Source organism: Pan troglodytes, chromosome 13 (assembly GCF_028858775.2).
Source record: "Pan troglodytes isolate AG18354 chromosome 13, NHGRI_mPanTro3-v2.0_pri, whole genome shotgun sequence".
NCBI classification, from domain to species: Eukaryota; Metazoa; Chordata; class Mammalia; order Primates; family Hominidae; genus Pan; species Pan troglodytes.
In genome coordinates, this window is record NC_072411.2 from 104756817 (window position 1) to 104773131 (window position 16315).

General features: G+C 41.7%; 1 protein-coding gene across 1 annotated transcript in view; it reads left to right on the plus strand.

Annotated features, from left to right (window-relative positions):
• Positions 1-16315, plus strand: part of LOC129143431 (bone morphogenetic protein receptor type-2-like) — a 115870-nt gene that overhangs the window by 85523 nt on the left and 14032 nt on the right. The window contains 3 exon segments of the mRNA XM_054680082.2: positions 135-295; positions 1922-2069; positions 11899-12035. Coding sequence (XP_054536057.1) covers positions 135-295; positions 1922-2069; positions 11899-12035 — 446 coding nt within the window.

Sequence of the window (16315 nt, forward strand, 5' to 3'; positions counted from 1 at the left end):
AATTTCGATTTCTTTTTTTGTTATTAGAAAATTAATGGGCAGAAAAATAATACTACTTCTATATTTATGTATATTCATTTCATGTTCAATAGTCCCTTTTACTCATTGATAAATATTTGAAATTATCCAAACAGATCATTATAAACCTGCAATTTCCCATCGAGATTTAAACAGCAGAAATGTCCTAGTGAAAAATGATGGAACCTGTGTTATTAGTGACTTTGGACTGTCCATGAGGCTGACTGGAAATAGACTGGTGCGCCCAGGGGAGGAAGATAATGCAGCCATAAGCGAGGTGAGTGTATACAAAAGGTATCACACTGATGTACTTTGAAATGATAATTTAAACATCTACTGGCCAGGTGTGGTGGCTCACGCCTGTAATCCCAGCACTTTGGTAGGCCCAGGTGGGTGGATCACCTGAGGTAAAGAGTTCGAGACCAGCTCGGCCAACATGGCGAAACCCCGTCTCTACTAAAAATACAAAAATTAGCCGGGCGCAGTGGCATGCACCTGTAATCCCAGCTACTCGGGAGTCTGAGGCAAGAGAATCGCTTGAACCCAGGAGGAGGAAGTTGCAGTGAGCTGAGATTGTGTCACTGCACTCCATCCTGGGTGACAGAGTGAGTGAGACTCAGGACAATTATCCTCATATACTGCCAATTATAGAATACTAGGAATTACAAAATTAGGATAAAAGACATCTCATAAAGGCCTTTGTAAAGTTCATCAGTTTATTTTGGAACTCACTGCCATTCCAAGTCATTTTTACAAGCATTAGGAACAAATTTGTAGGAACTGATTTTTGAGGCAAGGGTAAAGTTACCAAGTTTAAGATAACACAGTCCACCTTCTGATAATCACCATTACAGTATGGAACATATCCTTCCCAACTTTGTTCTCTGCATTCATATATACTTGTCTGTGCACAACATATATGTATTTTTGTGATTTTAAAATTTTATTTATTTATTTATTTTGAGATGGAGTTTCACTTTTGTTGCCCAGGCTGGAGTGCAATGGTGCAATCTCAGCCCACCGCAACCTCTGCCTCCCAGGTTGAAGCAATTCTCCTGCCTCAGCCTCCTGAGTAGCTGGCATTATAGGCATGTACCACCATGTCCGGCTAATTTTTGTATTTTTAGTAGATACGAGGTTTCTCCATGTTAGTCAGGGTGGTCTTGAAGTCCTGACCTTAGGTAATCCACCCACCTTGGCCTCCCAAAGTGCTGCAATTACAAGTGTGAGCCACCACGCCCAGCTGTATTTTTTTTTTTTTTTTTTTTTTTTTTTGAGACGGAGTCTCTCTCTGTCACCCAGGCTGGAGTGCAGTGGCGCGATCATGGCTCACTGCAAGCTCCATCTCCCGGGTTCACGCTATTTTCCTGCCTCAGCCTCCTGAGTAGCTGGGACTACAGGCACCCACCACCATGCCTGGTTAATTTTTTATTTTTTTTTTAGTAGAGACGGGGTTTCACCGTGTTAGCCAGGATGGTCTCGATCTCCTGACCTTGAGATCCACCCGCCTTGGCCTCCCAAAGTGCTAGGATTACAGGCATGAGCCACTGCACCCCGCCACCCAGCTGTATTTTTGTGAATTTTAAAAAATATTAAGTTGTATACATATTGTTTTGCAATTTTCTCACTGTATCTTACAGATTATTTATATTGATATACATAGGAAAGTCTAGCTCATTCTTTTTGATTGATTAATAGTATTCACTAAAATGGATTTACCACAGTTTACTTATTCAGGAAGGGCATTTTATAGGTAAAAAATAAGTTATAGAAAGGTTTAATGACATGGTTAGGGTCAAATAACATTGACATGACTAAGATTTACATATAACTTCTGGTCTAATGTCTGTTCTTCAGAATATGCTACGTTGTCTCTCTAAAAAATATCACTCTAATTTATCAGGTTGGCACTATCAGATATATGGCACCAGAACTGCTAGAAGGAGCTGTGAACTTGAGGGACTGTGAATCAGCTTTGAAACAAGTAGACATGTATGCTCTTGGACTAATCTATTGGGAGATATTTATGAGATGTACAGACCTCTTCCCAGGTAAAAACTACTGTCAAAAGTTGATATTTTTTGAAGTGAAGCAGTTATATCTTCTTTCTCTACCTATAGTACCTAACTCAACTTTTATGTAAGAATCTTTTTACTTTCATTTAAACCTTTAGTTCATTGCTATCTAGTGTTTAGAAACATTATTAGCAGCAGGATGCAAATTAGGAATTTTTTTTTTAGAGTACTCCAGGTTTTCATCTGAGTGAAATTTAATTAATTGCCAGTAATAGCTTATCTAACTGTATTTTGTTTGGTCTCTGATTGCTTTAGCAGTAAACATTTTCCTTATGCACCATCTGAGTGTTTGAGACAAGGTACACTTACGATGTTTACTGAGTTGAACCCAGAAGGAATTAGAAGCAATGAATTATTTGTAAACACTTTTTCCTTTTCTTTTTTTTTTTCATGCTCCCTTTCTCCCTCCTTCCTTCTTTTTCCTTCCTTCCTCTTCTCTCACCTTATCTCCTTCCCTTCCTCCTCTTTTCTCTTCTTCCTTCCTTTCAATGAAAGAATACTCATTGGCCAGGTGCGGTGGCTCATGCCTATAATCCCAGCACTTTGTGAGGCCGAGGCTTGCGGATCACCTGAGGTCAGGAGTTCGAGACCAACCTGACCAATATGGTGAAACCCCATCTCTACTAATAATATGCACCTGTAATCCCAGCTGCTCGGGAGGCTGAGATAGGAGAATCGCTTGAACCCGGGAGGCAGAGGTTGCAGTGAGCCAAGATCTTGCCGTTGCACCCCAGCCTGGGCAACAAGAGCAAAACTCTGTCTCAAAAAAATAAAAAAAGGCCTGGCGCGGTGGCTCACACCTGTAATCCCAGCACTTTGGGAGGCCGAGGCAGGCGGATCATGAGGTCAGAAGTTCGAGACCAGCCTGGCCAATATGGTGAAACCCCATGTCTACTAATAATACAAAAATTAGCCAGGTGTGGTGGCGAGCACCTGTAGTCCCAGCTACTCAGGAGGCTGGGGCAGAGGAATTGCTTGAACCCAGTAGGCGGAGGTTGCAGTGAGCTGAGATCACGCCATGGCGCTCCAGCCTGGGTAACAGAGCAAGACTCCGTCTCAAAAAAAGGGAAAGAATACTCATTTAAGTGAATGTTTGTTTGAGGCTTACTTGAAATAGTCAAATGAATTTATAGTTTTCCCTTCTTAGGGATTACATCATTGTAGTATCATCTAAAAACTTTAACTATAAATCTGGCATTGCATTCTTCTAGGTGCTATACAGATGATTTGATCTGTGTGGCCACTGTCTTTTAGGAGTAACACCATTAAAAGCATAGAAAAAGGAACTAGCATTGGACAAATTTATGAAATAGAGCTATTTAACTTAAAAAGATTAATAGTGGAGTTGAATTGTTTGGCTTTAAAGACATTAGGCATTACACATTAGTTTATATATATCAAGTGTGTATATATATATACACACACACACATATATATGTATCGTGTGTGTGTGTATATATATATAAATAAAATTTTATTTATTTATTTATTTATTTATTTTTAATTGATAATTCTTGGGTGTTTCTCACAGAGGGGGATTTGGCTGGGTCATAGGACAATAGTGGAGGGAAGGTCAGCAGATAAACAAGTGAACAAAGGTCTCTGGTTTTCCTAGGCAGAGGACCCTGCCTAGTGTTTGTGTCCCTGGGTACTTGAGATTAGGGAGTGGTGATGACTCTTAAGGAGCATGCTGCCTTCAAGCATCTGTTTAACAAAGCACATCTTGCACCGCCCTTAATCCATTCAACCCTGAGTGGACATAGCACGTTTCAGAGAGCACAGGGTTGGGGGCAAGGTCACAGATCAACAGGATCCCAAGGCAGAAGAAGTTTTCTTAGTATAGAATAAAATGAAAAGTCTCCCATGTCTACTTCTTTCTACACAGACACGGCAACCATCCGATTTCTCAATCTTTTCCCCACCTTTCCCGCCTTTCTATTCCACAAAGCCGCCATTGTCATCCTGGCCCGTTCTCAATGAGCTGTTGGGCACACCTCCCAGACGGGGTGGTGGCCGGGCAGAGGGGCTCCTCACTTCCCAGTAGGGGCGGCCGGGCAGAGGCGCCCCTCACCTCCCAGACGGGGCAGCTGACCGGGCAGGGGGCTGACCCCCCCACCTCCCTCCCGGACGGGGCGGCTGGCCAGGCAGAGGGGCTCCTCACTTCCCAGTAGGGGCGGCCGGGCAGAGGCGCCCCTCACCTCCCAGACGGGGCGGCTGGCCGGGCGGGGGGCTGGCCCCCCCACCTCCCTCCCGGACAGGGCAGCTGGCCGGGTGGGGGGCTGACCCCCCCACCTCCCTCCCGGACGGGGCGGCTGGCCGGGCGTGTGGCTGACCCCCCCACCTCCCTCCCGGACGGGGCGGCTGGCCGGGCGGGGGGCTGACCCCCCCCACCTCCCTCCCGGACGGGGCGGCTGGCCGGGCAGAGGGGCTTCTTACTTCCCAGTAGGGGCGGCCGGGCAGAGGCGCCTGTCACCTCCCAGACGGGGCGGCTGGCCAGGCGGGGGGCTGACCCCCCCACCTCCCTCCTGGACGGGGCGGCTGGCCGGGCAGAGGGGCTTCTCACTTCCCAGTAGGGGCGGCCGGGCAGAGGCGCCTGTCACCTCCCAGACGGGGCGGCTGGCCAGGCGGGGGGCTGACCCCCCCACCTCCCTCCTGGACGGGGCGGCTGGCCGGGCGGGGGCTGACCCCCCCACCTCCCTCCCGGATGGGGCGGCTGGCCTGGCGGGGGGCTGACCCCCCCCCAACTCCCTCCTGGACGGGGTGGCTGCCGGGCGGAGAGGCTCCTCACTTCTCAGACGGGGCGGTTGCCAGGCAGAGGGTCTCCTCACTTCTCAGACGGGGCGGCCGGGCAGAGACGCTCCTCACTTCCCAGACGGGGTCTCGGCCGGGCAGAGGCGCTCCTCACATCCCAGATGGGGCGGCGGGGCAGAGGCGCTCCCCACATCTCAGACGATGGGCGGCCGGGCAGAGACGCTCCTCACTTCCTAGATGTGATGGCGGCCAGGAAGAGGTGCTCCTCACTTCCTAGATGGGATGGCGGCCGGGTGGAGATGCTCCTCACTTTCCAGACTGGGCAGCCGGGCAGAGGGGCTCCTCACATCCCAGCTGATGGGCGGCCAGGCAGAGACGCTCCTCACTTCCCAGACGGGGTGGCGGCCGGGCAGAGGCTGCAATCTCGGCACTTTGGGAGGCCAAGGCAGGCGGCTGGGAGGTGGAGGTTGTAGCGAGCCGAGATCACGCCACTGCACTCCAGCCTGGGCACCATTGAGCACTGAGTGAACGAGACTCCATCTGCAATCCCGGCACCTCGGGAGGCCGAGGCTGGCGGATCACTCGCGGTTAGGGGCTGGAGACCGGCCTGGCCAACACAGCGAAACCCCGTCTCCACCAAAACCAGTCAGGCGTGGCGGCGCGTGCCTGCAATCGCAGGCACTCGGCAGGCTGAGGCAGGAGAATCAGGCAGGGAGATTGCAGTGAGCTGAGATGGCAGCAGTACAGTCCAGCTTCGGCTCGGCATGAGAGGGAGACCGTGGAAAGAGAGGGAGAGGGAGACTGTGGAAACAGAGGGAGAGGGAGACCGTGGGGAGAGGGAGAGGGAGAGGGAGCTAAATAAAATTTTTTTAAGAGACAGAGCCTCACTCTGTCACCTAGGCTGGAGTGCAGTGGTGTGATCACAGCTCACTGCAGCCTTGACCTCCCCAGGCTCAGGTGATTCTCCCACCTCAGCCTCTGAGTAGCTGGGACTACAGGCATGCACCACCAAGCCTGGTTCATTTTTGTATTTTTTTGTAGAGACAAGGTTTCACCATGTTGCTCAGGCTGGTCTCAAACTCCTGGGTTCAAGTGATCCACCCACTTCAGCCTCCAAAAGTGCCTGGATTACAGGAGTGAGCCACTGCACCAGGCCAAACATTAGTTTGTAATTCAAAAATACAATGAAATAAATCAGTGATTAGTAGATTAAGTACAGGTCAATCAGTTATCTAGAAGTATATTTTCTAGTTAATTAAAAGTACAGAGATTCAATTGAGGCATTTTTCTGAAAATAGCAGTAATTGCAGTAGTATCAACAAGTACTTTTTTTGGCCGGGTGCGGTGGCTCACGCCTGTAATCCCAGCACCTTAGGAGGCCGAGGCAAGTGTATCACCTGAGGTCGGGAGTTCAAGACCAGCCTGACCAACATGGTGAAACCCTGTCTCTACTAAAAATACAAAATTAGCTGGATGTGGTGGCACATGCCTGTAATCCCAGCTACTTGGGAGGCTGAGGCAGGAGAATCACTTGAACCCGGGAGGCAGAGGTTGCAATGCTGAGATTGCACCATTGCACTCCAGCCTGGGCAACAAGAGTGAAACTCGGTCTCAAAAAAAAAAAAAAAAAAAGAAGTACTTTTTTTGTTTTGTTTTTAAGAGACAGGGTCTCACTCCTGCCCAGGCCGGAGTGCAGTAGTGCAATCATAGCTCACTGCAGCACTGAACTCTTGGGCTCAAGCAGTCCTCCTGCTCAGCCTCCTGAGTAGCTAGGACTACAGGTGCATGCCACCACGCCCGGCTAATATTTTATTTTTTGTCGAGACGGTGTTTTGCTGTATTGCCCAGGCTGGCCTCGAACTCCTGGGCTCAAGTGATCCTCCTGCCTCAGCCTCCCAAAATGCTGTGATTGCAGGCATGAGCCACCACACCCAAACCCACAAGTATTGTATTATCAGAACTTTGACCACAGTTTGGTAATTTCTTTGTTAATAGTCTCATGTAGGATTTTTGTTTTAGAAGCATGTCTGACTGAAATGATTTTTTCATCAGATTAGTACACTGCTACAAGCAATATATTTTGAAAAACTACTGTGTTCAAAGAATGACTATCGCTTTTGATCTGATAAATAATAAAGAATGATATCAAATGTTTGAATAGGGAAAGGCAATTAAATCTTGTTTTCAGAAGATTATTTTAGCAAATATGTAGGATTAATTAAAATAGAAATAGAACTAGAAGGGGCTTAAAAAGGAAAAAGAAATGGAGAGTTACTGTTTAATGGGTACAGAGTTTCAGTTTGGGAAGATAGAAACAGTTCTAGAAATGGTTAGTAGTAATGGTTGTACAATAGTGTGAATGTACTTAATACCACAGAATGGTGCACTTAAAAATGGTTAAAATGATCAGTTTTATGTTATGTATATTCTACCACGATAAAAAAAAATAAAGGAATAAGAAGAGAGTTGCTTTAAAATACCCCGTAATCTTGGATATGGAAATGGGGAGAGGCAAATCTGGGAGAAAATGCAGAGAAGAAATCTGTACTTGTGGTTATCTGTTAAAAGAATGAGATTCAGGCCAGGTGTGGCTCACACCTGCAAACCCAGCACTTTAGGAGGCTGAGAGGGGTGAGGGTGGATCTCCAGGTCAGGAGTTCGAGACCAGCCTGGCCAGCATGGTGAAACCCCGCTCTACTACAAATACAAAAATTAGACAGGTGCAGTGGCACACGCCTGTAATCCCAGCTACTCAGGAGGCTGAGGCAGGAGAATCACCTGAACCTGGGAGGCAGAGGTTGCAGTGAGCCGAGATCGCGCCACTGCACTCCAGCCTGGGTGACAGAACGAGACTCCATGTCAAAAAATAAAAAGAATGGGATTCAAAGGAATTGAGAAATATTCAGAGGTTGGCCGGTCACGGTGGCTCAGGCCTGTAATCCTAGCACTTTGGGAGGCTGAGGTGGGTGGATCATTTGAGGTCAGGAGTTCGAAACCAGCCGGGCCAACATGGTGAAAGCCTATCTCTACTAAAAATATTTAAAAATTAGCTGGTCGTGGTGGCAGTCACCTGTAATTCCAACTACTTGGGAGTCTGAGGCAGGAGAACTGCTTGAACTAGGGAGGCGGAGGTTGCAGTGAGCCGAGATTGCCTCCATTGCCCTCCATCCTGGGCAACAGAGCGAGACTCCATCTCTTAAAAAAAAAAAGAAGGAACTATTCAGAGGTCTTAAAACACAGTGAGGGTGGGCCAGGCACAGTGGCTCACACCTGTAATCCCAGCACTTTGGGAGGCCAAGGCTAGTGGATCACCTGAGGTCAGGAGTTTGAGACCAGCCTGACCAACGTGGTGAAACCCCAACTGTACTAAAAGTACAAAAAAATTAGCCAGGCTTGGTTGTGGGCACCTGTAATCCCAGCTACTCGGGAGGCTGACACAAGAGAATTGCTTGAACCCGGGACGCAGAGGTTGCAGTGAGCAGAGATCGCGCCACTGCACTCCAGCCTGGGTGACAAAGCGAGACTCTGTCTCAAAAAAAAAAAAAAAAAAAAAAGTGAGGGTCAGAGTGGCAACCAGAAAGATGAGTTAATCCTGGAGACTGTTCGATGGGGTATTGACAGACAACTAAATAAATTTTTAAAGACAATTAAAAATAATAAATAAGATGGAAATTTAAGATTAAAATGGTTATTTGGGAGTTGTCTACATAGAGATGGTAACTGAGAAGTTATGAGTCGATGCACTCCTTTAACTGGAACATAAAAATAAAGAAAAATAGGTGAATAATGACTGAATATTGGGGTACTACCCCCATGAAGTAGGTTAATTAAGAAGACAAATGATCAGAAAAATAGTGAGAAAACTGAAAAATCCTAATGCCTTGTAAGTCAGTATTAGAAAACTTTAAGAACTAAGATTTCAGCCTGAGGAAGCTGATTAAAAAATAAAAATAAAAAACCACACCAAGATTGATGGCAATAGATGTAATTGAAAAGTCAAGAGGAAACAGAACTGAGGAATGATTTTTGAATTTGAGTAGGAGGAGGTCATTGGTATTTTTAGAAGAGTTTCTGTGGAATACAGAACACAGAAATCATGTTACAGAGTGTATATAGGAGGGGAAAGTATTTAAAAAGCACAGTCAAGGGATACAGGGCACTCTTGAAAATTTTAACAATTAAATGAGGTGGAAGTAGAAAAGAAAAAAGGATCATATAAATATATTAATAAACCTAGAGAATAATGTATACTAACTATAAAATTCTTATAAAACATTTTTTAAACTTTTATGATATACCTCAAAATGCAGTATGTGCTGTATTATTAAATGGAAACACTATGTAATGAAGGTTACTTCTCTATAAAATGTTAGTAAAATAAATGATATATCTGTATTACAGAGGAAGAGTGAAATGCTACAAAGTTTAAATAGAAGGGGGAGAGGGAAGAAAAAAAGAAGAGATAGAAAAAGGAAGAAAGAATAAGTGTAATTTGAGAAGGGAGCTAAAAAAAGGTCTGTAACTGGTAGAGACATAGTTAACAAGTGGCACATGGGGTGAGAAGCAGGTAATGGTATCTGATAGTGCTAGATATTACTATAATATTTTGGGCAGTTCTAAAGAAAATGAGATTATAAAACTTTCCTTGAGCAATCCAGCGATAGTAAGGAAATTCAGTAAGGTTTTAAGGAAATACAATAAGGTTATTATCTTCCATGATGATGATTTTTGTCATTAACATTCACCTTTGTATCTCTAATACCTAACACTAAGTTAGCACTAAACAAGTTTCTATTGAACAATTAGATTTTGAACTGTGAAGATTTAGTGGAAATTTATTTGGTAATTCTTAACCATTGCATTCATAAAAGATTGTGCTTCAATTTCCTTTAGCAACTTTTAAAATTATAATTTGGACCTAATTTTTTAAAAGAGTAAAATTGTGAATTTTTAGTTATTCTACTAAACCAGCATTTGAAAAAAAATAATAAATAACACTTGGAAGGTATGTGTATGTGTTGTGTGTATGTCTCAGAGACAGATCAGATACATTAGTAAATACCTTGCAATTCACAGATGGTATAGGATAAGGTTTTATCACATGGGGTTTCAAGGAAGAAAGTGATATACTAACTGCCATGATTATTAAATCCTTTAATTTTATCTCTCAAGTTCAATGTTGATGTTATTGATCAACACTAAGTATCTGCTTAAATGTTTACAGTATGTGAAACTCACTTGTATTTATACATAAGGCAGTATTACAACAAACTTGGGCGATGCTGCACAGATAATAGAATTAATCTTTGTAAATCTTTTTTAATATTGGTGGAGGGCAAGTATTTATGAGTTGTTTTGAGTATTCAAATAGAAACAAAACTTAAATGAAACATAAACTTATTTGTAATGTGGTTTCCATCTGGGTCATTATAACTTTGTATTATCTCCATGTAAGTGATATAAGGAAGGCTGCAGGCATTGCCATTTTGCTTACAGGAAGTCTAAAACACAGAATAGTTAAATGACTTTTCCAAGGTCAAGATGAAGTGAAGATTAGAACCTAAATGCCTTATCCTCTGTCTTGGCGTTCTTCCTTCTAATTTATCTTGTCATTTTAATAGGGTGGGAGGACGGGTAAAGAGACAGGAACAGTCTCTGTGTTCTTTGCCATGGTTTCTACTAGATCATTGAGTGTTGGTCCCAGGGGTCTTCTGTGTGGTTCAATATATTATATACATAAACTTAATTTTATTATCATATTTTGTAAAAATCAAAAGCCTAACATCAGAGTTGATTGTGCTTATTGGCAGTGAATAGGGTTATTAAATAGTGATAAAATAGTTAATAATATTTAAGTCCATGATCTAAATACTACCTGTTAGTTAAAAGGAATTTTTAGAGCTGGGCACAGTGGTTCACACCTGTAATCTCAGCACCTTGGGAGGCTGAGGCAGGAAAATCATTTGAGGGCAGAAGTATGAGACCAGCCTGGGCAACATGGCAAGACCTTATCTCTACAAAAGTATTTTTAAAAATTAGCTGGGCATGGTGCCACACTCTTGTAGTCTTAGCTATTAGGGAGGCCACTTGAGTGCAGGAGTTCAAGTTACAGTAAGCTATGATAATGCCACCGTACTCCATCCTGGGCAACAAAGTGAGAGCGTTTCTTTGAAAAAAAATTTTTTTAAAGTATATTGATTTTTCTTTCAAATGACCATTATCATAAATATTTTTGTAACATTTGATACAGTCTGGCTGGACTATAATAGAACCAATGATGTAATGAGACATAGTGACTGTTCAACCCACCCACTTACATTTGGTTCTGTAGGCATATTTGTTGTACTAGGTCCTGGAGTTTTTCCTCATCTTTACCCGCCTCCATGGGATCAGTGTTCAGGCATGTTTTCAAGTATTAAGTATGCCTTATAAACATAATAGTCTTTTTTCCCTGAATTTAGTAATACCAGAAACCATTTAAAAATACCTATCCATCATTGAAACTACCATTTGACTTATCAACAAATATTTGAGACTATTCTAAGCAAAACATTTATTAATAATGCATTAGACTGGGCATGGTGGCTCACGCCTGTAATCCCAGCACTTTAGGAGGCCGAGGCTGGTGGATCACCTGAGGTCAGGAGTTCAAGACCAGCCTGGCCAACATGGTGAAACCCTATCTCTACTAAAATATGAAAATTAGCTGGACGTGGTGGTGTGTGCCTGTAATCCAAGCTACTCGGGAGGCTGAGGCGAGAGAATCACTTGAACCCGGGAGGCAGAGGTTGCAGTGAGCCGAGATCATGCCACTGCACTCCAGCCTGGGCAACAGAGTAAGACTCTGTCTAAAAAAAAAAAAAAAGAAAAAAAAAATCATTAAACCTACAGCAAGGTCTCTTTAGGATTTCCAAATGTGCCTGAAGGGGTTGAAAAAATAAAAAGATTGTGACACAATTTTTTTTGCTTACTTGGTATCAGAAATACCCCTGTTATTCTATCATTTATGATAGTTAGAAATTTTATTCTGTCATTCTTTTCTACAAATCCACAGGGGAATCCGTACCAGAGTACCAGATGGCTTTTCAGACAGAGGTTGGAAACCATCCCACTTTTGAGGATATGCAGGTTCTCGTGTCTAGGGAAAAACAGAGACCCAAGTTCCCAGAAGCCTGGAAAGAAAATAGCCTGGTAAGAAAAAACTAAGTTATTAAAGAGAGGACTTATGACTGAATATGTTTTAATGTTGTTTGAAACAAAAATAGACTGTTAATAACGTTAATAGTTTTTGGAGTTGCCTAATGCCACAAATCAAACTTGATTTTTATGATGTTTTCAAATTTTTCAATATGAAAAAAAGTCAGTTTTTAGTTCCATTTTGTTTTTTTCCAAGCTTAAAATACTATTTAGAGAGAATAACTAATGTGTCATAAGTTTGCCAGATTAGGTAACAGCTGGATAAATTAACATATTAATATTTTAAATATTATTGAAATTCTATCTTACTCTCTTGAGAATAGTACCAAAACTGTTAAGTAGTGCAGGCTTACATAACTAATGGCTAATGAAAATTTAGGCTAGACCTGAAAAAAACCAAGGTGCAGCCTATGAATTCTGCTAATTATTAAAAATATAATTCGGCTGGGTGCGGTGGCTCACTCCTGTAATCCCAGCACTTTGGGAGGCCGAGGCGGGCAGATTGCCTGAGCTCAGGAGTTCGCGACCAGCCTGGGCAACATGGTGAAACCCCACCTCTACTAAAATACAAAAAATTAGCCGGGCGTGGTGGCGTGTGTCTGTAGTCCCAGCTAGTTGGGAGGCTGAGGCAGGAGAATTGCTTGAACGTGGGAGGCAGAGATTGCAGTGAGCCGAGATCACACCACTGCACTCCAGCCTGGGTGACAGAGCGAGACTCTGTCTCAAAAAAAAAAAAAAAGCATATATATATATTTATATACATATATATTTATATACATATATTTATATATATGTAAAATTCACAACAATGAAATATCTCAAGTCCCCTGCCATTTGAGTAAGTTGTTGTTACAACACTGAAAACATCTTACAAATTAACAAATATACACTCATATAATCTTTTAGTATAAATAGGATAATCTAATTATCTACTATCATTTCTGAAGTTTATTTTTTTACTTAAACACATTTTTTTAATGTCAGTACCTCTAGATGTATCTATTTCTCTCCATTTGGTCAGTATTCTATTGATAAAATCATATAATGATTCTATTGGATGATATATGATAATTATTGTATTAAAAAGGAAAAAACTACCTCTCCCTACTATCACTCTCCGTAAGTAACTCCCTTTAGCAATCTTTTGGGTTTTTTCTCTTCCAAAGATTACCATTATAACTTCAAATACTCTATCTATTCTTAAGTTATCTCTCGTTTACTTTCTCCCAGTTTGTAATATTCTATTATTAAATGATTTATGTTTTGTCTGTAAATTCATCTAATATTTAAATACAATAACGAGAAATTTTTGGTATTATGATTATGTAAGCATTCACTGCACAACAAAGTATTGTGCTTGGATTTATAGGAAATAAAAATTCTACATTAGTTACTAAAATCTCCCCTGCGCTTTGGGGAGAATGTTTCAAGTTATCATCCATCACTTGAGCCCAAGGGTTTGAGGCTGCAGTGAGCTATGATCACACCACTGCCCTCCAGCCTGAGTAAGACCCTGTCTCTTTAAAAAAAATGTCATCAAGTCTCAGCTGCCCAGGAGGCTGAGGTAGGAGAATTGCTTGAACCCCAGAGGTGGAGGTTGCAGCGAGCCGAGATCGTGCCACTGCACTCCAGCCTGGGTGACAGAGTGAGACCCCATCTCAAAAAAAAACAAAAAAAAATTTAAAAAGTCATCATCAAATGATTTCTTTTTGGTTTCTTGTCATCTTTCTTTGTCTTGTTTTTAGGCTATACTCAGAAGCGCATTAAAAATCTCATGTCATTCTCTTTCTTGTAAACGATTGTTTTTTTGATCAAGTTCCTCCTTAAGTAATGTGTATTAGTATGTGTATGGTGGTAAACATTATGAATCCTTGCATGTTTAAAAATGTTTTTATCTTGCCCTCACTCTCGAGTAATAATCTGGCTGGATAATAGTTTCAATATCATAATTATTTTCTTCACAACTTTGAAACTACTACTCCATCATTCTCTAGCCTACAATCTCCATGTGCTCTAGGCCCTAGTCTCCAGTCTAATGAGAATATCAGTGCCATCCTGAATCATTTCATTGCTTTTTGTTTTGTTATGTTTTTGTTTTATCCTCTTAATTTTTTTTCTCTATAAGCTTTTAAGACTTTATCACTAGAATTGTGAAATTTCACCTTGATGTTTGTAGGCATGGATCTTTACACACATTTTGCTTGGCACTGGGTAGGTTTTCAGTTTGAAAATTCAAAAGTTTCTTAAATTCAGAGGAATTTTCTTTTTTCTTTTTCTTTCTTTCTTTTTTTTTTTTTTTTTTTTTTTGAGACAGGATCTCGCTCTGTCATTCTGGCTGGAGTATAGTGGTGTGATCATGGCTCACTGCAGCTTTGAACTCCTCTGCTTAAGCTATTCTCCTTCTTCATCTTCCTGAGTAGCTGAGACTTCAGGTGCATACCACTTTGCCTGGCTTTTTAAATTTTTGGTAGAGACAGGGTCTCGCTTTGTTTCCCAGGCTGGTCTCAAACTCCTGAATTCAAGCGGTCCTCCTACCTCAGCTTCTCAAAGTACTGAGATCATAAGCATGAGCCATCATGCCTAGCCTGGTATTTTTTTAAAATTATTTCTTACCTTTCAATTCTTCCTTCTGGAATTCCCACTAGACAAATATTGTACCACCTGACATTCTAAGAATCATTTTTTTCTTATATTTTCCATTTTTTCTCCCTCTATGTTTTTCTTCCTCCCGTCCCCCTCCCCTCCCCCTCCACCTCCCCCTCTGCCTCCCCCTCCCCTCCGCTTCCCCCTCCCCCCTCTTCCCCCCTTCCCTCCGCTTCCCTCTCTCCCCTCCTCCCCACTTCCCCTCCTTCCCCCCTTCCCCTCCCTCCTCCCCTCCCCACACACCTGGCCTCCCTTACTACATTTTTCAAGATTTACTCAGCTTTATCTTCAAATGACCCATTTAGTTTTCACTATTACCCTTGTATCAGTTATCTATTCATTAAAGTTTTAGCTTCCACGATCATAATTATATTTCCAGAAACTTGTTTGCCTTTTCCATAGCAATCTGTTCTTATTTCCAGAATGTAATAAGAGTGATTCATTCTGAAGGTGTTGTTTTTATGCTTTATACAAATTAATTTTCTTGACTATAATAAAAGGACAAAAAGTGAAAAAATAAGCAACTTAAATTATTTTACTATATATTTTCACATTTCAATTTTAGATTGTCTTGGTAGGACTAAAATAATATTTCCATTTTGGATCCTGATTTAAGTGGGGTGATGTCATGTCAGAGACAGGCTAGAGACACATTATAGTTTCCATACAGATTTAGAATGAGCACTGTCTTCATTGGTTATCTTAGTCAGTAGGTTACTTTCAAGTTTGGCTTCTGTTTCAAGTCAGATTGAAATATTTAAGTATGTGGCAATTAAAGAGCCTATTGTCAAGCACATACGTCCAAGATTGCTTCCAAAACTACAGTCCCTGCTATGGGAACTGGGACAGATTTTTGAGAGGTCCCTGATAGCAAATGAGAGGCTGAATACTTTACTAGGATTAATTAGAGGTGCCAGCCTCACAATAGAGTATCCCTAAAAGAAAAATCTGTGAAATTTTATTCTAGTAAAATACAACTTCATCTTCCTTAAATTGTTTTATTTCACCAGCGCAAATGGGATCTATTATTTTGAAATATCTCTCGGCAACCCTATCATTATGAGATATGTATCATATGCATATTTACCTGAAAACGTTTTACTTCCAGTATAGAGTAGGTTGCCAAGTAAGGAATTCATAATACTTGGTTCACTTCCAGGGAATCCATTTAAATCTAATGTGCTACAGTCAATAAACTGCTTCTCTGCGGTGACAATACAATACTAGAGTTAGGTAGCAAGTACATAGTTCATAAAAAGAGAAAAATGCAGCTATGTCTAAAGAAGCCATTTTTGCTTTCATAGTTGCATTGAGATTAAGAAACATTCCTTTAGTAGTAAAACTCAGAATCTTTCAAATATTAATGAATATAAAAACTAGCTTTAATTTTATAAATTGCCAGGGACTCAAGCATAGTTTAGTCAATAAAGGGGGGAAGAATAGTTTCCTGATAAAAATGAAAGCATAGAAAATAGTCTAAAGGAAATACATGAAAATGTTAAACCATAGTTATCTCTGAATATTGAGTTCATAAATGACTTTTTCTTCCTATATGTTTCAGAATTTACAGTAAAAATGAACTACTTTAACAATCACATACACATGGTTTTGTTTTTGTTTTTGTTTGTTTT